At 38.7% G+C, this 20,323-nt stretch overlaps 3 protein-coding genes and 3 pseudogenes across 5 annotated transcripts; 4 read left to right on the forward strand and 2 right to left on the reverse strand.

Moving 5' to 3' along the window:
* Positions 1-737: 737 nt before the first annotated feature.
* Positions 738-4,200, forward strand: LOC125199671 (probable methyltransferase PMT5). 3 transcript variants are annotated; one of them, XM_048097610.1, is made up of 9 exons: positions 738-889; positions 1,228-1,853; positions 1,929-2,064; positions 2,224-2,464; positions 2,883-3,108; positions 3,233-3,375; positions 3,445-3,748; positions 3,838-3,970; positions 4,051-4,200. In XM_048097610.1, exons 2-9 carry the CDS (start codon positions 1,321-1,323, stop codon positions 4,198-4,200), a joined length of 1,866 nt encoding a protein of 621 aa, XP_047953567.1. In that variant the 5' UTR covers positions 738-889; positions 1,228-1,320. The 3 variants fall into 3 exon arrangements, with proteins under 3 accessions (XP_047953567.1, XP_047953568.1, XP_047953570.1); XM_048097611.1 differs by having other exon boundaries at positions 763-889; positions 1,225-1,853; XM_048097613.1 differs by lacking the exon at positions 738-889 and having other exon boundaries at positions 913-1,853.
* On the reverse strand, positions 2,604-5,818 carry LOC125199672 (annotated as a pseudogene).
* A 436-nt stretch (positions 5,819-6,254) lies between these two features.
* Positions 6,255-7,872, forward strand: LOC125199673 (annotated as a pseudogene).
* Positions 7,873-8,790: 918 nt separating this feature from the next.
* Positions 8,791-12,457, reverse strand: LOC125199666 (annotated as a pseudogene).
* A 265-nt stretch (positions 12,458-12,722) lies between these two features.
* LOC125199665 (PLASMODESMATA CALLOSE-BINDING PROTEIN 1-like) lies at positions 12,723-13,325 on the forward strand. Its single transcript, XM_048097607.1, has 4 exons — positions 12,723-12,777; positions 12,848-13,087; positions 13,156-13,192; positions 13,253-13,325. The coding sequence occupies exons 1-4, from the start codon at positions 12,723-12,725 to the stop codon at positions 13,323-13,325; spliced, it is 405 nt and encodes a 134-aa protein (XP_047953564.1).
* A 3,512-nt stretch (positions 13,326-16,837) lies between these two features.
* LOC125199670 (PLASMODESMATA CALLOSE-BINDING PROTEIN 4-like) lies at positions 16,838-17,256 on the forward strand. The gene is made up of 2 exons (XM_048097609.1): positions 16,838-16,937; positions 17,015-17,256. Exons 1-2 carry the CDS (start codon positions 16,880-16,882, stop codon positions 17,254-17,256), a joined length of 300 nt encoding a protein of 99 aa, XP_047953566.1. The 5' UTR covers positions 16,838-16,879.
* The last annotated feature ends 3,067 nt before the right edge of the window (positions 17,257-20,323 follow it).

A 20,323-nucleotide genomic window follows, 5' to 3' on the forward strand; every position in this document is an offset into this window, starting at 1 on the left:
CTCTTCTGCCACAGACTGGAGCATACCTTCACCTGGTGTGGCCCCTTGACGTTTCACAGCTCTGCCTTTCGTTTACTGGCATCCCTCGAGGTTCCCCACACTTCCTAGACGCACCGCCATCATCCCATCATCATCGATTCTTAAGGGATGTTAAACCCCGAACCCACTACGCCCATCCGAGATCCCACAGTACCGTGGAGTCTGAGATCCACTCGTCGCCGGGACGTGGACTTATTGCTGCGATCCATGGCTCAATAATGCTCTTGTACGTAGAGGCAGAGAGAAAACTCGTTAAAACAAGTGGTGCGAATGAAAATGAAAACGAAAATGGCATTTATATGGGTTTTTAAAAAAAACAACAAAAAAAACAAAAATCGGCATACGCCGATCGGGCGCTCACACCAGCTACGAGGGATCGGCCACTCTCCACGCCGATCGCTTACCGATTTCACGCTCACCGATTCTCATACTCTGCCTTCGGCTAGCCGGTTTGCCGTTAGCCGACCATTAGAGATGCTCTTATACCGTTTTAGGCTTGAAGGAGCTAATTAGTTGAGGGTCACATTATTTATCAGCCAAATATCAAGAAATTCAAAAAATTAAAATTTAAGTTAAAACATAATGAACGGGTGAGGGGTGCTACTTTGAGTAAAACTACTCCTCCTTCCAGGAACAAATATTCTATCTTTAACTCTTGATTCCCGCTCCCACGACTCTATCTCTGTCAGTGCACAGTGCACACACACAATCACTCACTAAATACTATAAATTTACACAATAAAAGGCTGCTCAGAATTTCTCTCTCTTGAATCCAGTGGTGAATTACTCTGCTACTCAACCTCCACTGTCTGCACCCATACCTCTTTCACACTGCTTCTTTAATGTGCCGGTAAACAGTTCCATTATAATTTTCGTGCGTTTTGGATCAGATCTGTGCTTGCATCTTCATTTACTGTTTTTTCACTACTATACACTCAATTTTGATCATTATTCTTTCATGGATCGCTCTTCCTTTTATTTATTTTTTTGGTGAACAGTTCAAGTTTGAGCTGTGCACTTTGATTCATCGGCAGAGTAATTGATATGAGTTCAGTTCGTTATTGTTCATTTAAGTAGAAGGCATTGTTGGTTCAATTGGTACTGTTGCGCCAGTCGATGTATTACAGTATTAGTGCTAATTTCAGCTGGTGGATTTTCATGATCTGGTATTTTGGTTGTTTTCAGCAGAATTGTGGATCCTATGTTGAAGAAATTGCTAGATTTCATGGTGCGCTAGATGCTTGAATGGAAAATTAGAGCAGAGATAAGTTCTGTGATTTGATGTTGAAGACAAGGCAGAAATTGGAGATGAGAACTTCTTCGCACAATAACCTACCATTTGTTATGAGCCAGAGACCGCAGATTAACTGGTTAATGTTGTGTGTAATCACCGTCTTTGGCTTGATTGCCCTCTCCAGATCTTATTTGTATGGTAAATTTGATTCTGCTACTGCCTCAGCGAGACCTAATATTTATTCAAGTTATAGAAGGTTGAGAGCACAAGCAGTGAATAATTATTTGGAGTTGAGAAATTTGGGAGCTAATCGTGTGAATGACTACGGTCCGTGTGGGAAGGAAATGGAGAATGGTGTTCCTTGCTACAATGTATCTGCCAATTTGCTAGCTGGTTTCAAAGATGGCGAGGAGTTTGATCGTCATTGTGAAGTATTGAGAAACACGCAGCATTGTCTGACTCGTTCGCCTAAGGATTATAAGATCCCATTGACCTGGCCTGGTGGTAGAGATGTTATATGGAGCGGAAATGTGAAGCTGAGCAAGGATCAGTTCCTTTCGTCTGGAAGCAAGATGAAAAGGTATTCTTGATTTTAAATGACATTTTTGGTGTGTTATTTTAGCATAACTTGCTCATTTTTTGCAACTTCTATCAGACTTATGTTGCTAGAAGAGAACCAAATTGCTTTTCATTCAAATGATGGAATGACTGCTGATGATGTCAGAGATTATTCTAACCAGATTGCCAAGATGATAGGACTGGGGAGTGACAATGAGTTTCATCAAGCTGGTGTAAGATTTCCCTTGCAATAAACAGTTTTATCGTAGCATGTAATTTTCAGCTGAATCCATAGGTTGTCAAATTCGTTCTGCAGTTAGCTAGTGCATTTTATAACTTCATATTGTGGTATTTGAAGTCTGTCTTTCTTTTTTTGGTCTGATCAATTACAGGTGCGCAATGTTTTAGACATTGGCTGTGGGTTTGGTAGCTTTGGTGCGCATCTGCTTTCACTTAAATTGATGGCTGTTTGTATGGCGGCATATGAATCAACTGGAAGCCAAGTTCAGCTAGCTCTCGAGAGAGGTCTCCCAGCAATTATTGGCAACTTCTTCTCGAGACAGCTACCTTTTCCGTCTTTATCATATGATATGGTTCACTGTGCCCAGTGTGGCATTTTCTGGGATGACAAAGGTACTATATCAATGTTTGCTCTAAGATATTGTGATATGCCCTTAAGTTATAATCTAAGAAAAAAAATCAAAGGCTGTGTTTAGTCATGGTGGCTTTTAGCACTGTGAAACGATTGGAGACTGTTTGGAGTTGTTACAGGTGAAAAGGAAATCAGAAGTACTTATATTTGTGGAAAAGAAAGCAAAATAACTTAATGCTATATTTAGAAGTAGTTATCAGTTACAGACCTTTTTGCGGCTTGCAGTTGACAGTTCTCCCAACAAAATGACACCTTTATTACATCATATCTCGTTTAAAAACTGTAAATAGACAATGGATACACAAAGACACACTCGCTACCTCATTCTCCTTGAAGCATGCAAATCGGATTTTGAGTAGATACTTTCTTTGGACTCATGATAAGTTTGTCTGTCATCAGATGGCATGTTTCTTATTGAAGTTGACAGAGTACTTAAGCCTGGAGGCTACCTTGTTTTGACCTCGCCTCGGAGCAGAGGACGCAGAAGTTCTCCGGGCTCCAAAAGGGGAAGTGCTTCAAGTCCTTTTGAACAATTCATCAAAACGCTTTGTTGGAATCTTTTGTCTGAGCAAGACGGGACTTTCATCTGGCAGAAAACTACAGATTCTCATTGCTATGCTTCCATGTAATCTATCTCCTCTTATGCAATGTCTACCCCCATTCTCTCTCATCCCTCCTGTTTCACTCTCCCAAATGAAATCAAATAGTACTGTACTTGATTATTTGTGATTTTGATTCCCAATTATTAGCAAGGATCTTTTCCCTCTATGTGAGAGAGAGGATGGCCTATCATACTACAAACCACTTGTGAAATGCATAAGTGGAACCACCAGCAAACATTGGACACCAATTCAGAACAGATCTTCTGCTTCTCTGGACTTTCAAATCCATGGTATGTAATGCCATAAATTAGTTGCTTAAATCACATCATATCAATACATTATTTAACTTTGCTTTACAGGAATTCATCCTCAAGAATTTTCTCAAGATCTGGAGTTCTGGAGATCCTCTCTGAGAAACTACTGGCCATTGCTATCTCCTTTGATCTTCTCAGACCACCCCAAGAGGCCCAGTGATGAAGACCCGGTCCCGCCTCACAACATGGTCCGGAATGTGATGGACATGAACGCGAACTACGGAGGCTTGAACGCTGCCCTACTGGAAGGTGGGCACTCAGTGTGGGTGATGAATGTTGTTCCTATGGGTGAAAGCAGCACCCTCCCTTTCATTCTTGATCAAGGCTTTGCAGGTGTTGTACATAACTGGTAAGATCCAATGCTTCTGTCACCCAAAAACATAACGTCTCCTTAAAATGTGGCGATACTGAAATAAAATATTACTACTTGTGACAAAGGTGTGAACCTTTCCCTACATATTCTCGGACATACGATATGCTTCATGCAAAGGGTCTGTTATCCCACCTGGCTTCAGATAAGTGCAGCATTACCGATCTGATCTTCGACATGGATCGAATTCTCCGGCCTGAGGTAATGTGTAAGAGTTTTATATGCTTCAAATATTCACATTCAAATTTTTTTTTAATTAAATCTGGTGATAATCGTGACAGGGGTGGGTTGTCATTTCCGACAAGATCGATCTGATAGAGAAGGCAAGAACTGTTGCTGCTCGTCTTCACTGGGAAGCAAGGGTTATCGACGTAGATAACGGGACCGACCAGCGCCTACTCCTCTGCCAAAAACCATTCTTCACAAACTGACACATTTTCGTACCATTAATATTACTGAGGAGAAGATGATGCAATTGAAAGGTCTTCTTCAACAGACTGATTTGCTCTGTTCCTTCTTCGATCTCTCGTGGCCATCTTCTCCCCATACCTAGCTAATATATCAGCCAAATCAAACAAGCCAACTTCCCTCAACTTCACAGCCATAGCCTCAAACATCGCTGCACCTTCCTCATTAGAGAAGTAATGCAAGAACTTGTTGTAATCAAACCTCGGAACCTCAACACCTCTATTAATAGCTCTCTCCACATACTTAGTCGCCTCCAATGATTTCCCTGCTTTGATTAACCCCCCAACGAAGATTGTATCAAAGTTCACCAATGGATCCTCCCCTCTCCGCCCCCGCCTCCCCAAATGCCCCTGCAGCAGCATCACGTAGGTGTGCATCGTGGGCTCACACCCCCGCCTCACCATCTCCCTAAACACCTCTGTCGCCTCCCCCGCCTTCTTCAACTTCAACAGCCCCTTGATCATCCCATGGTACACACACACATCCCCATTCTCCACACTTTGATACACTCCATAAGCCTCCCTCACTCTCCCCCTACTCATAAGCCCATACACTATCCATCCTAGTATCTCATTGTCTGGCTCAATCCCCCTCGTCTTCATCTCCTCAAAAACCACATAACTCTCCCCCATTTTCCCCTTCCTACACAGCCACTCAATCACAAGGCGATACGTCGACAGCCCCAAACTCTCCACCCTCCTCACCCTCATCGATTGAAAAAGCTTCAACCCTTCACCAAACTTATTGCTCTTGAACAAACCCTCCAACATCAACTCTACCACTTCAACACAAGGCTCCAAACCCTCCTCCACCATCGAATTCCACAGCTTCGACGCCTCAATCAAATCTCCCACGTCACAAAACCCATGAATCAACCACCTATAGGTATCCGAATCCGCCTAATCCAATCCCTCAACTTCACCACAACATGCTTTGCCTCATCAGCAAGCTTGTTCCTACACAAAACCTCGATCACAGCGTTAAAGATCTCGACTTTATACTCATACCCAAAACCATTCATCAAATGGAAGAACTCGACGCATTTCTTCAACTCCCTCGCGGCGGCTAAAGTGCGCAGCGCGATTATGTAGGTCTTGACATTGACGAGGCGGCGCTCGCCGGCTTCTCTGCAGAGGGGCCAGAAGAGATCGAGGTTTCTTGATTTTCCGACGACGTCGAGGATCTTGTTGAAGGTGGTGGCGGTGTGGGCGAAGTGCGGGTGGAGGTGGAAAATTGGTGGAATTTGTAGACGGGCCGCCATGAATATGGGAACTTGTTGCAGACTTGAAGAAAGAATTCGTGGGTTAGATGGAATTGGGTTTTGTTGAGATTGGTGTGCAGCTTTGCGTCGGGAGAATTTTGCTGTTGGTAGAGGATTGTGCAGACTCGAAGGAGGTGGGCTTCGTCGATCTGGGTTCGAGTATTTGGCGGCGCAACAGCGGCGGCGGCGGCGGCGGTGGTGGTGGTTAAGGACTGGAAGTGGAAGTGGAAGTGGAGGAGGGCTAGGGAAGGTCTGGTGAATTTTGTAGGTCGAACTCGAAGCATTGCTCTGATTTGTTGAAGGAATATGGGAACGCAATCTGCTAGTTTAAACTAGGTTTTATATTTAAATAATCGTTTTTTTATATGGGGACTTATTTAACTTTGATACCAATCATTTAACATTTTAACTATTTTGATTATATTTTTTAGATTAAAAAATTAATTTTAATCAGTAGTTTATCTTACATAATCATGTGTAGCGAGTGAACGATGGAAGAGATTGAACAACTTGACACACGTGTGTAATGACGAGTTGTTCAAATTCCTAAATTGCGGCTCAACTCCCATGAATTCAACGGCTTAGATTACATGGTGCCTCCCTTATCTCTCCTACATAATAACCATCTCCCTCATTCATTCAAGCTCCGCGAAATTTTCACCAACACAACAACAACTTACCTTTTTATAATTTTCGACAAAATTTGATTTTTCAGAAAAGGAGAGTAGAAAATGTCGACGGAGAAGGAGAAGAGACTCATGTTTACATGGCTAAGCTTTCAGAACAAGCCGAGCGTTATGATGGTATCATCTTTTTCATGTTTTTATTTTCTGGAATTACTCGTAATGTGTATGTTTGGAATTCGCAAATTTTCAACACACCGATGTGTATTTTTGAGAAGGTGTGTTGGATTCATTCGTCGTGTTAAATTTGTGAATATTTTTTTCAAATCTATTAGAAATACGTTAAAATAACATCTCTGTGTTATGAATTTTCCATTTATCATCATTGCATCATTACATGATGAAAAAATGATGTTTTTTGTGATCCACATTGTGTTTTTTCATTTCTCAGAGATGGTTGAATGTATGAAGCAAGTGGCGAAACTAGATGTTGAGCTGTCGGTGGACGAGAGAAACCTCCTTTCGGTTGGTTACAAGAACGTGATTGGCGCCCGTAGAGCTTCATGGAGGATCATGTCCTCGATCGAGCAGAAGGAGGAGTCCAAGGGGAACGAGAACAACGTGAAGCTGATAAGGGCTATCGCCAGAAGGTGGAGGACGAGCTTGCCAAAATCTGCCAAGACATTCTCTCTGTCATCGACAAGCATCTCATCCCCTCATCTGGCTCCGGTGAAGCTACAGTTTTCTACTACAAGATGTAAGACTAATCAAGATCTGTTGTTGGTTATATACAAAAATATGAATGTCTGAAAAAAGTTTGTTTGATTGAGAAGATAATGCATAGTTGTCATTCATTCTGGTGTAATGGAGTTTTTGGTTCTTTTGGATGCAGGAAAGGCGACTACTACCGTTACCTTGCTGAGTTTAAGACAGACGAGGAACGAAAAGAGACAGCTGAGCAGTCGCTTAAGGGCTATGAGGCAAGTTTTTTGACATCCCAGCTCGAAAATTCCAGTCATATCTTCCTATTAATCAATTTTTCCGTGTTTATGTAGGCGGCATCAGCCACAGCAAGTACTGAGCTCCCCTCAACCCACCCGATTCGCCTTGGTCTAGCTTTGAACTTCTCGGTGTTCTTCTACGAGATTATGAATTCCCCTGAGAGGTACTAGTTTTGCACGATCCTTTACTTTTTTGTCGAACATTTTGGATCCAGATAAGAAAAAGGTACATGGCTGTTTAATGATGATGGGCAGGGCCTGCCATTTGGCGAAGCAAGCTTTTGATGAGGCCATCTCGGAGCTGGATACATTGAGCGAGGAGTCTTACAAAGACAGCACCTTGATTATGCAGCTGTTCGGGACAACCTCACTCTCTGGACCTCTGATTTGCCTGAAGATGGAGGTAAACAAAATCGAGTCATTCTGAGGGTTTAAGCTCATGCTCTCGACTTCTAATGAGACAGTGTTTTCCTTTGTGTGTGCAGGAGAGGAGAGCTCCAAGGGCGAGGAGGCAAAGGAAGAAAAGGCAGAGGTGGAAAAGCTGAAGTTTTCTCCTGCACCAACGTCGTTTTCAGACACTAACGACTAGTGTGTTTGGTTTTTTTTGCAGGAGTAACAACGGGGCGACAGTATCCAAGCAACGCAGGTAGATGTTGGTTCGAGGATGTTGTTGTCATTGAAAGAAGCTTCCGCACAGAGCAAGGCTGTTGGCAGCTTGAGATAGTTTGCAGTGCCAAGTTATTGTCATCAAAAAACAAAAACAAAGATGAGATCTGTGGGATTAGTCTCTGCCCGCTGTGTTTCTCACACCCCATTAGTTTTTAGTTATTGTAAGTTGTTAGCAGACTAAGGCTACGATGGTTATCTCAGTCGCCCTCGTCTGGATTGTGTACCGAGGCTTTTGTTATGAGTTCTGTGTATTCGCAAACATGGCTTCTTTTTTCTTAAGAAATTTATGGCGTAGATGTCGTATCTTTTTGTCATGTTTTGTTCCGTGGAGTTCATTTCAATAACACTAGCAGGATTGTTTTGCAAACAAAAATTATACTCTTATAGAAGTAGTAGTAGTAGTATTTTTTGAGTAAAGAAAGTATTCATGTAATAATGTAATGAAAGGTTATTTTGTAATGATGAATAATTTCACTTTTTAGCAAACTAAGCAACAATCCATTTTGCCTCCTTTTGTTTGCGCATCATTCAGTCTCTTCCACAGTAATTTTTGGGATTTTAACACATAAAGCATATACTTATAATAAACAGGTTTGTTTTGCTCTATTCGCACTCATTAACAAAAAGCGAGCTATTACATCAAATCAAAAATGCCAAAAAGAGAAATAGGAAGCATTCAGCACCTGCATCCAAACAAATTCCCAAAATTTGCTAACATTTTCCTAAATTATAAGGTGAAACAACTCAGATTTCTGAAGCTAAAACTGATGATTAAAACACTGTTAATAAATACAATCAGCTCCAAGATAAGACCAAGGCCATATCCACCTTGGGTAAATGTTGTGGAAGCTGTACCATCTCCCAACTCAAAATCAATAGTAACAAATCATATTATCCTGTAAATCCAGAACCAGAATACAGGTAGGCAAGAAACCTAATGAAATCGAAGCAAGGAACATGTAGGAGATGTGACCAAAATGTAAAGCTACAGCCAAACTTTTTATTTATTTCTGGTAAGTGTTGAGCCCCATCATCACGATGTTTCGAATACAGCAACTGACCCTCTGAAGCTCTTTTGTAGATTGGGGTCAAGACACATAAGTAAGTAGCATGAAAAAAGCTACATTTGTTGTCCATTTATCCTGCTCAGACATGAGTAATAGCAAGAGTTAAGATTTGACAAACTGCAAAACACAGAGCACTGCAGAGATTCCACATGAAATTATGTGTTTAAGTGTGATTCTCAAAACAATAAGTTGACCTCAACTATATACTGAAAGAATAACAAAAATAATTGCGGATGGATGAAATGTGTTGATGGTACTAGAGAACTTACGGTTGGGCGTTCTTCTGTATTGGAGATTGAAGAGCATATTTCTGCGAATATCATTTGCCGTTCTCATTCTAATTTTGAGCTGTTTTGTAATGGCTTCCACCTTGTCATCAGATTCATAATCCAGCTCCGGGAAACAACGCCTTGAACCTTTTGTAGTATATCCTTGGATGGTTTATACCCTGCAATGACCTGCTCAAGAAGTCAAATTTCAGGTTTAGCCAGACTGCATGAGTCTGGAAAGTGACAAACATAATGGTCAAACATACTGAAATTTAATAAGGGGACACATTAATATATACCATTTCATCCACCACAGAGAGCGCAGCTTTAGGATCCCGCTAACAAGATGAGCATCAATAAGCAGTGAATATGTGGTAGCATTTGGTTTCAGACCTTTTCCAACAAAGTGCTCAAATACTTTTACCGCTTCATCTCTCTGCCACAGAAAACAGTCTTTTATTATGTGGCAGAAGTATGCAAAAAGAAAGACTTGCACGTTTGCTGCACTGAAAGACAATCCCTTAAAAAACCCTCAATATACAGGAAGCTCTTCTGTGAGTAACTAATTAAGCAGTTCCATTGAACATCACACCTCTGCACCTTCATGAAGACTACACGTCGGCGACTTATTTTACATGGCTTTTATCAAGTAGATAGAAGGACCGGCATACAGAAGCAATTTGATATGGGTATGTGGACACTAAAACTTCATAGGTTTGAGCAACAAAACTATGAGGTTCGGATATATTTACTGGGAATAGTTATTAGTAATTGCATATTTCAAAGAAAGGGAAAGAAAGAAAGGTCTATGCAACTGAGTTACCTTGCCAAGCTTCCCAAAAGCACAAATCAGGGCATTGTATGAATGAACATCTGGGCTAAGTCCAAAAGATTCTTCAATGGCACTAAATGTCTGATAGGCACGATCAACATCCCATATATTTGCACAGCCAAGAATAACACAATTGAGAGCAGCAATAGACTTGTATGGAGGGTCAGCTTTGCTTAAATTCTCCAGCTGAAAATAAACCTGAGAAAACACTTCAAAAGTACAAATCAACCACACGAAATTGCAACTGCAGCACTATACACTTCAACAAGCCAACACATAAGGAAATTACATGCACGCTGAGTATCATGTAAAGATAAATACTACTATTAAATCAAATTATCAAAGGAAGCATCATTTTGATGTATAGAAATTTCATCAAATTTCACACATCATAAGATCAATTGGAAAGAAAATGCATAAAAAAACTTACTGAATCTAGACTCGTAAAACCATCCTTGCAGCATGCCTAACTAGAGGCTCTAGAGAATGGAAAGGAGAGAACAGATCCTCAGTATCTTCACGGTCCGCATTTCCATAAGCTGCCTCAAACTCACGAAGAGTACCAAAAGCCTTTGGCAGGTTTCCCAAATTAGCAAGTCCATATATTTTCGCAAGGTATGATTCAGGATTGGGAAGGCTATTTTGGCGTAATGAGCGCTAAGGATAGCCCATGCACCATCCAGGAGTCTAGAATTGAAAGTTCTACCAGCTGTGCCTAGGGCTGTCACAACTAATCCTTCTTCTACAGAAAGATACATAGGAGGCCTCGCAACCTCCCCTCGTGCAATCCATTTAGCCATGAACTCGAGAGCATAATAAGTTAGCTCACTGTTATCCGATTGCATTGCGACATTAGCAATAGACATGCATACGCGCCAAGGAGGACATAAGGATTTGTTTTGATCCATTTTCTGATGCCATCCATAAGACAAGAGTCAGTAGTCGAAGTACATGAAAGAACTCTACATCATATCAAACGTCAAATAGCCAGCAAAAGTGTGCACCTTGCATCTCTCAATAATTGAGACCAACGTATCCAGCCTCTGGTTACTAACACAACGTTGCACGCAGTCCACAAATGCTTTCATAGATAACATATAGCCAGATTTCAATGTTAGATCTACATACTTCAGGGCAGAATCAATTTTATTTTTTGAGAGTAGAATCTCAATAACTAAGTCAAATGATTCGCCATCGGGCAAAGATTCCTTATGTATTTTTCCCATCTCCAGCATCCTGATGTCAACAAGATAAAGAGTTAACCATCAAACAGTAGACTGAATTTTGTGCCCCCAGAACCCTCAAACAGAAAAGATACCAATACGGTCCAATGATGTTAGTCAATCCACACACCCCTTTATTCCTTCCCACTACCTATAGCCTCGACCATGGCCAGAACTGAGAAATTGAGAAAAAAGTACACAACGTCCATGCTTGTAGATAAATTTACTACCATATAATAAGATAGACAAATACAAAACCATAAAGCACCAAAATTGAAGAACTAAAGAAGCTTACGAACAAGTACAAACAGAACCGTTACATGGTGTATTACTACAAGAGGAAATAGCTTTCCATCATAAGTAACATACATTTCATGGAAATTCTGCAAGAACCTCTAGATATCATACCAATTGCCCTATAAAAAATTTCTCCCTCCCAGAATTTACCAACAGACTAACATACATTTCATACAGATTTTGCGATATAACAGAAGCAGCATATTTATTGTTCACCCTTAATTTTCAGATAAATATCCAACCTTTCAATCAATTTCACAGCAGCGAGTGCTTCACCATTCCTCTGCATCGCTTTAAGCACAAGATTATACGAAGCAGCATTAGGCACGACGGCAAAATCATCCATCCGCGCCACAATATCAAGCAATTCCTCAACGGATGCCCCAATCATCACATTTGCACGCAAATAATGATTACACAGATTAACATCAGGCGTGTTAGGCTTCCCATTCTTATCCAACGACTTAATCCAGAACTCAAAGAGCTGCTTCATGTCCTCCCACCGCTGCGTCGTCATCCAATCCGCGAACTTATTCATCAGACTCTCCGCATCAAGCGATTGCGAGAGCATCTGCATCCGCGATCCCTGCGTCTGCTGCAGAATCCCTAACCCGATTGGGACGAGCGCACCGTCTCCCCATCGCTGCGGAAGGATTCCGCCAGTTCTCACTGTAGCGAGGACTGCCGGAAGCAGGATTCGGCGGGAGCGGCGGCGGAATCGAGGCCGGCGAATCCGCCAGCTGCGGCTCCGCCTGGAGGTGAACAAATGTGGATATGAATTTGAGGTTCTGGCGGTGGAGGTAAGGCCGCGACTTCGCCAGAAACGCGATCGGCGCCATGGCGGATGGATACAGAATTACGTATGGAAATTGTATCTATAAATTCAATTTCATGCGATTTGGAATTTTGTTATTTGTAAACGAAATGAGAGCTAATTTTTGAAAAAATAGTAAAAGAAGAGTAGGATTTCAGTGGGGATTTAGGTTTATATATTAGTTTTATAATAAAATGTGAGTAGGAATGAGTTAGTGGAATATGAGGTTCACTACCAAAAATGGTAAAAAGTGAAATGAGACAAACTTTGTGGGACAGACCAAAATGGAAAAATGAGATAATCTTTGTGGGACGGAGGTAGTATTTGTTACACGCACAATTCCACTATCTCTTCTCCTGTTGGTCCAAGAATTTTTCCTAGTAAAAAATTTTGGTTTGAGCTTGTTAAATTCATTAGAGAATAATGATGATGTCTGCTTTTGTGATTAGCTTAGTGATTTTCTCAGCCTTGGCTGCCTCTTCAGGTAAAAACTATGTACTACTAGTTTTAATATATCTTCTTCAACTTATTAAAACAGCTGTCTTCTCTTGCAGATGCAACCTTTTGCTTGTGCAACTCAGGGCTGGGCGACATCGTGCTGCAGAAAACCATCGATTACGCTTGCAGAAACGGAGCTGATTGCTCAGAAATCAGCCAAAGTGGGAACTGTTACAATCCAAACACCCTCCAAGATCACTGCAATTACGTTGTTAATAGTTTATATCATAAGAAATCTCACCTTGGTACAACTTGTAATTTCCAAGGAGCTGCTCTCTCTCAAAATATCACCAATGGTAACTTCCTATCTTCATCAAATTTCTTTTGTTTTTTTGGTTTATTTGATTTTTATTAATATTTGCAGCTATGCTCGGTGCATGTGTCTACCAGTCTACTCCCAGGTTTCAACTTCACTTTTTCCTTATTCAGAGTTTGATTTTGTGGATTTTTAATATTTGCAGAAGCTTTGTTGGAATACATACAAGGTTTTTTAGTAGTATTTCTTTAGGGAAACAAAATTCTACTACTCGCTAATGACTTTTTATGAATGAAATTCATTGGTAGAACATGTTTCTATTACCTCCTAAGTCGAAACCAATTCTGATCTATTTCATATATATGACTTTTTTTCCATAGATGTTGTGATCATTCACTTAAATGCTCATCATGTTTCCCTCTACATTCAATGGATTTACGTATATGATTATCAGATAAACCAACATATATATTGTGATGTGCAGTAAATCAATACTATCTTCGTCCCACAAATATTGCACACTTTGACTGAACCGAGTTTTAAGAAATGTAATGAAAAGTGAGTTGAAAAAGTTGGTGGGATTGGTTTCTACTTTTAAACTTTCGGACGGATCGAAATGGTAAACGGGTCAAATTTTCAAGGACGGAGGTAGTAATTGTTTTAACGTAGCTACTAAAACAATGTGTAGAAACCTTAATTAGAAAATAGTTATTTTAATTTATTTGTAATTAGAGAAAATATTTTTTATAAACCTCAATCAATATTCTCGTCCTTCAACATCATTATTGAATTTGGGTTTGGTTATGCAATTTTGCTCTTAAAAATGTCATTCTCACACCTTTTAATTTGTTGAAATATTATGCAGCGCGGATGGCGGCAACACCACCACCCCGGCGGGGCCAAGGCACCACCATCCCAGGAAGGAGCCTTGGCCCGCCAGCTGGTACCACTCCCGGCGGGGGCCAAGGCACCTCCATCCGGGTAGGAGCCTTGGTCCGCCAGTGGGTACCATCCCTGGCGGGAGCCCTGGCCTTGCGGCGGTACCACCCCAGCGAGGGCCAAGCCACCACCATCCCTGGCGGAGCCTTGGCCCGACAGCCCATATGATATATACCGGCGTCAATGATAAAAGTGCTAGTAGTGTGACACTCATAAGTTCAATAATGCTTGTTGCTGCGTCTCTCTTCCAATTTCTTGTAATGTCTTGGGTTATTTAGCCAAGATTCGAAGCAGCTAAATTTTAAGAATTTGGACCCTTTTTTTATTTTCATTCATTTTCGTTTATAGTAGTAATTATTTTTGGGGAAGCGGTTGATTTATGATTGAATCATTTTCCTATATATCTATATGAGAGCATGTCGTCCATGTTGGGTAGGGAGTGGTTCTGACTTCTGATCAGTTCTACGTACATTGTTACCTTCGAATTACAATTGTTTTAAAAATAAAATAGAATGATATTCTAAATGTGGTATTGAATTTATATTATTTGTTTTGTGTGCTATTAATAAGATCCATATTTACAATCCAAAGATTTATTGATAAGAATGCTTGCATTTAGCTATTTTTTCTAAAGTAAGCTGATTTAGTTTGAATAATGCAATGGCTATATAAGCTGATTGAGTTTGAAGAATGTAATGTCTGTATATATATACATAGAATTGTGATCAATACTAGACCAATTTTAAATGCATAATCAAAATTAAATTTTGGACCACAAGAGGAATTAATCGTCATTAATTTAAGAGGTATAAGATTTAATCCGGTTTAGTTTAAAGAAAAGCCTTGCTTGGAATTAATTTATTCCTTAATGGTATGAATTTATAATTCCAAGTAAATAAATTCTTTCGATTTAATTAGAGAGAGCCCAATCTCCAAATCAAGAAGGTTGAGGATGGGTGAATCTTTTGAGTTGAATACGAACCTTACGAAATTAATATTCAGATTAATTATATAATAAATTAAATCTTTTGATTTAGTTGACGCAAAAAGTTAAACGCTTGGAAGAAGCCGAATCGAAATATAAAATGCATATGCGCAATAGGATAAGTGCAAATAACGAAGTTTTAGCATATTTTTCAAAGCTAAATAGATTATTACTTTTTCTTCCAAAGAGAAATCGTGAAGAAGGTAGCATCAAAGATGGAGAATTGTTATCGGGAAATTGTGGAAAAAGAACGAGGTGAACTTTTTTATATGACATTTCTCAAAAACCGAACACGTATTGTTTATTTAAAGGATATTGTTTGTCGTAAATAATTTTTTTATGATGTTTATCTATTTGGCTATGACAAAATGTTATGAATTGACAGGTCCTAGGGTAATAAACCCTACTCGACTAGAGTACACAATGGACCGCGACCTCAGATAATTATTTACGTTAATACGGATCTCAGATAATTTAAAGAATGGACATCAACTTGATCTTCATGATTTACTAAATTTATCCTAAGTTGTATCATTTGACATATCTAAAATGAATTATTGTTCGATTCTTGATTTTATTCCTCTTTCTTTTTTCATCTTCTTAATTACCGCACCTAGTCGCGATTCCACGAGACCTTGCCATCCTTAGAAGGTTTGGTCGTGACATTGCAACATTGCCTCTTTTTTCTTGTCGAAGATTTGTTCTCATGTCGTCGTCTCTCTTCCTCCACACGATTCGAGTAACTCTTCGGCTTTGTGCTCCATCGTCTCTTGTAGCGGGGAGAGTATCTTTGGTGCCAAGTCTCGGGCAATGGCGCTGCACTTTGAGTAGCGTCTCCGTCGTTGCATCGGAGGGAGGTGAATGTGACTCCGATTTTCGATTCCGTGTTTGATGTGCATAGTTCGAATAGGCTTGAGACATGTTCAATCAGGATTTAAAACTATATTTTCGTTTGTCCTCCATGGTTAGATTTGTTGGGACTTTTTGTTTGCACCTAGGCAACAATCGTTCCATGTGATCGAATGTGCTTTGATACTATCTACTTGAATATGAACATAGAATTGGAGAAGGTTATTGAGTTATGTATTTCTTCTTATTCTCTCCAAGTCATGACATTCTATAATATATACATCTTTCCTTCGTGTGTGATTCTCTTCCCTTGTTTGACACGTTTCGTCTAGTTGTCAAGTTCGTGTAATTACTACATATCATGTCGTGTCAGCACAAATAGGATGTGTCGCTAACGGCTTTGTTTCGTTGCGGATCGTGTTTTGATTTGAATATATCCGGTCGAATTCTATTCAGATTAAAAATTTCCTCAATAAATCGTGTTCAAGTTTGGCATTAACAATTCAGATCGCGATCATGTCAATCTAATAATAATCCAACTATCGACGTTTATATAGTTACCAAAATTCGAACTAAACGAAAATCTAGAGCGATATAATTACCCAAATCTGAATGCAAATTCTAACCCAACCAACAATTTGGAATGCGATAGTTCAAATGTCATACTAGCAACATCACTACAATAAAAAATATATATAATCCAGTAAATATGAAATTAGATTCATTACACTTCAATTCGTGTTCTAACGTCAGCAAAGAAAACTCCTACCATACAAATTATTAAAAAATATAATTATAATGATAATTTCGTTTGTTTCTATGATATTATGTCCAAAAATAAGGTACGTCAGATTTATCCGTAGACAAATTACCAAAATATAGAAGAAATATAAAGTAAATTAAATAAAATGCAAAAAGATAGCTAGTAACCCAAATAAGTCCAACTTCACACACTTATAAATACGGACAATACCACTATCTTTTTCCCATGCACATCGGTTCAAGATTTTTACTAGTAGAAAATATCTTTTGAGCTTGTTTAATTTATATTAGAGAATAATGATGGCTGCTTTTGTGTTTAGCTTTGTGATTTTCTCAGCCTTTGCTGCCTCTTCAGGTAAAAACAAAGTAAAAGTTTTTGTTAACTTTGAAATGAATCTTCTTCTTCAATTCATCATCTCTCTTGTCTTGCAGTTGCAGCCTATTGCGTGTGCAAATCAGGGCTGAGCGACAGCGTGCTGCAGAAAACCCTCGATTACGCTTGCGGAAACGGAGCTGATTGCTCGGCAATCCTCCCAACTGGGAGGTGTTTCAATCCAAACACCCTCCAAGATCACTGCAGTTATGCTGTTAATAGCTATTATCAGCTGAAATTGCAACTTGGTGCAACTTGTGATTTTCAAGGAGCTGCTGCACCTTCTCAATCTGCCCTTTAGTAATTCCCCATTTTCATCAAAATTATATACTAGTATAGTACTTTTTTTTTGTTTAATTGATTTATTTATTTATTTTTGTAATATATATATATTTGCAGGTGCATGTGGGTCCCAGGCTACTCCAAGGTTTGAACTTCACATTTTCACCTTAATTGATACTCATATCTAGTCCTTCAGCATCATTATTGAATTTAGTTTTGGTTATGCAATTTTGCTGTTAAAATGTCACATTTCTCACTCCTCTTTGTTCAAATATTGTGCAGCACGGGTGGCGGCGGGGGATTTGACCCGGGGGCCGGTGTGGTATATGCATATACTCCCAAGAATAATAGTGTGACACTCATAAGTTCAGGAATAATGCTTGTTGTGTCTCTCTTCCTATCTCTTGAAATATCTAGGGTTATTTAGCCAAGATTCTAAGCAGCAAAATTTGTAAGAGTTTGGACCATTTTACGTTTTTTCAATTATTTTCGTTTAATAATGACCCGGTGTACAGTTTTATTTAAATAGAATAATACTAAATGTGGTGTTGTATTTATATTGGTTGTGTATCGTGATTGAATGCAGTAGTAATAAAATGTCATTTTTGGTAAAATACATTAGGCATAAGATCCAATTTTGATGAAAGATTCACTGGAAAAAAAAATGGGATAACGACACTTTTTAATGCTATTAAAAATGCTAATTTGTGTGTCAAATTATACAACCAACACTTTATAAATTGTCTTTATTGTTAGTGTCTCAACTAAAGTTATGGGACACAAATAAAAGCGTCTGAAAAAGCAAAAGATTAAGATAAATTAATTGCCTTCAACTGAGGGACACTTTCTTTTGCGTTTCAAATTATGATTATTTTAAAAAATTCAAATGCTAGTAGTTGCATATCAATTTTTATGTCCTTTTGTAGTGATTTAATGATAAGAATGCTTTCGTTTTAATAAATCTCTAAGTAAGTTGATTTAGCTTGAAAATGCAATGTCTATTGCACTTTAAAACAAATTATTAATCTACTCCACCTCTCAATGTAATAGGGCAATGGAAAGTTTATTTTCTAGAGAAAGTAAATTATAACAATATGGAGTACATGGTTTTGAAAAGGTGGGGGATTTGTCTATAAATTTCTAAACTTTCGCCAAATTTTGGTTCTACGTATCAACTTAAAAATTTATTTGTAAATCATCAAACTTAATTTATTCTGATTTTGCAATCAATCAAAATTCGACACTACTATTGTTTGATGGATTACTTATGTGACACTATCGGACGTCAACCAAAACAATGTCATATTGTAAATTGCAAAACAAAGCCGTGTTATGCTTAATTATAATTCATTTTTGAACTTTCTCCCATCATGTTTCTCAATCTCTCCATTCAATCTCATTCTTTTTTAATATAGATATTAATTTAGCAAAAAAATTAATTTAGTCTAATACAATGTCGCTCGTTGCATATAATGTTACGCCACTTTGGTTGACGTCGATAATGCTATGTAAGTAAGTCATCAAGCTATGTCATCACCGAAAGCTTAATTGGTTGTAATGTCATAATAATCATTGTGCACAGGATGGCGGCAACACCACCACCCCAGCGTGGATGGAGGGAGTATCAATAACAATAAAATCTTTTTTTATAATATATAGTAGTTATTTCCTTCTGTGTGTGATTTGTGTTGTCGAGTTCGTGTAGTTACTATATATCATGTTGTGTCAAGCACAAATAGAACGTGTCGCTAATGATTTGTTTTGTGTCGGATCATGTTTTGGTTTGAATGTATCCGGTCGAATTCCTATTCGGATAAGAATTTCCTTAATAAATCGTGTTCATGTTTGGCATTAGCAATTCAGTCGTTATCATGTCAATCTAATAACTAATTTAACTACCGAGGTTTGATATACTCCATCCGTCCTCCGAAAGTTTGTCTCATTTTTTCATTTCCGTCCGTCCCATAAAATTTGTCTTATTTCACTTTTTACCATTTTTGGTAGTGGACCCCATATTCCACTAACTTATTATAAAACTAATATATATAAATAAGACTCATATTCTACTAACTTTTTCAACTCACTTTTCATGACATTTCTTAAAACTCGTCCATTAAATGAGACAAAATTTAAGGGAAGGGGGAATATATAGTTAACCAGATTGAACCAAACGAAAATCTAGAATGATATAATTGCCCAAATTTGATTGCAAATTCTAAACCAGCCAACAATTTCGAATGCGATAGTTCAAATATCATTTTAGTAACATCACTACAATAATAAAAATTATAAAACTCCAGTAAATATGAAATTAGATTCATTACACTTCAATTCGTGTCCTAACGTCAGCAAACAAAATACCAACCATACAAATTTACAAAAATATAATCAAAATGATTATTTCGTTTGTTTCTACAATATTATGTCCAAAAATAAGGTATGTTATATAGAATTATCCATAGACAAATTACCAAAATAGAGAAGAAATATAATGTAAATTAAATAAAATGCAAAAAGATTGTAACCCAAATAAGTACAATACCACTATCTTTCCCATTCATATTGGTTCAAAATTTTGTTCTAGTATAAATTTTCATTTGAGCTTGTTTAGTTTGTTAGAGAATAATGATGACTGCTTTTGTGTTTAGCTTTGTGATTTTCTCAGCCTTGGCTGCCTCTTCAGGTAAAAACAAAGTAAAAGTTTTTGTTAGCTCTGAAATGAATCTTCTTCTTCAACTCATCATCTCTCTTCTCTTGCAGATGCAGCCTATTGCGTGTGCAAGTCAGGGCTAAGCGACACCGTGCTGCAGAAAACCCTCGATTATGCTTGCGGAAACGGAGCTGATTGCTCGCCAATCCTCCCAACGGGGCTGATTACAATCCAAGAAAGCTAAATTAAGGAGAAACAGTTCATATAAATTTTGTTGAAAGCTATTTTTAATATTATATATATTATAAATTATAATTAACGTGAAATTACTAAAATACCCCTTTTTTTTAAAGAATTGGTGGGGGGACCATGGGCCCCCTGGCCCTACCCTCCCTCCGCCCTTGAGTGCATGTGTGTACCAGGCAGCTCCCAGGTT

This window comes from Salvia hispanica, unplaced genomic scaffold (assembly GCF_023119035.1).
Source record: "Salvia hispanica cultivar TCC Black 2014 unplaced genomic scaffold, UniMelb_Shisp_WGS_1.0 HiC_scaffold_617, whole genome shotgun sequence".
In the NCBI taxonomy this organism is placed as follows: domain Eukaryota; kingdom Viridiplantae; phylum Streptophyta; class Magnoliopsida; order Lamiales; family Lamiaceae; genus Salvia; species Salvia hispanica.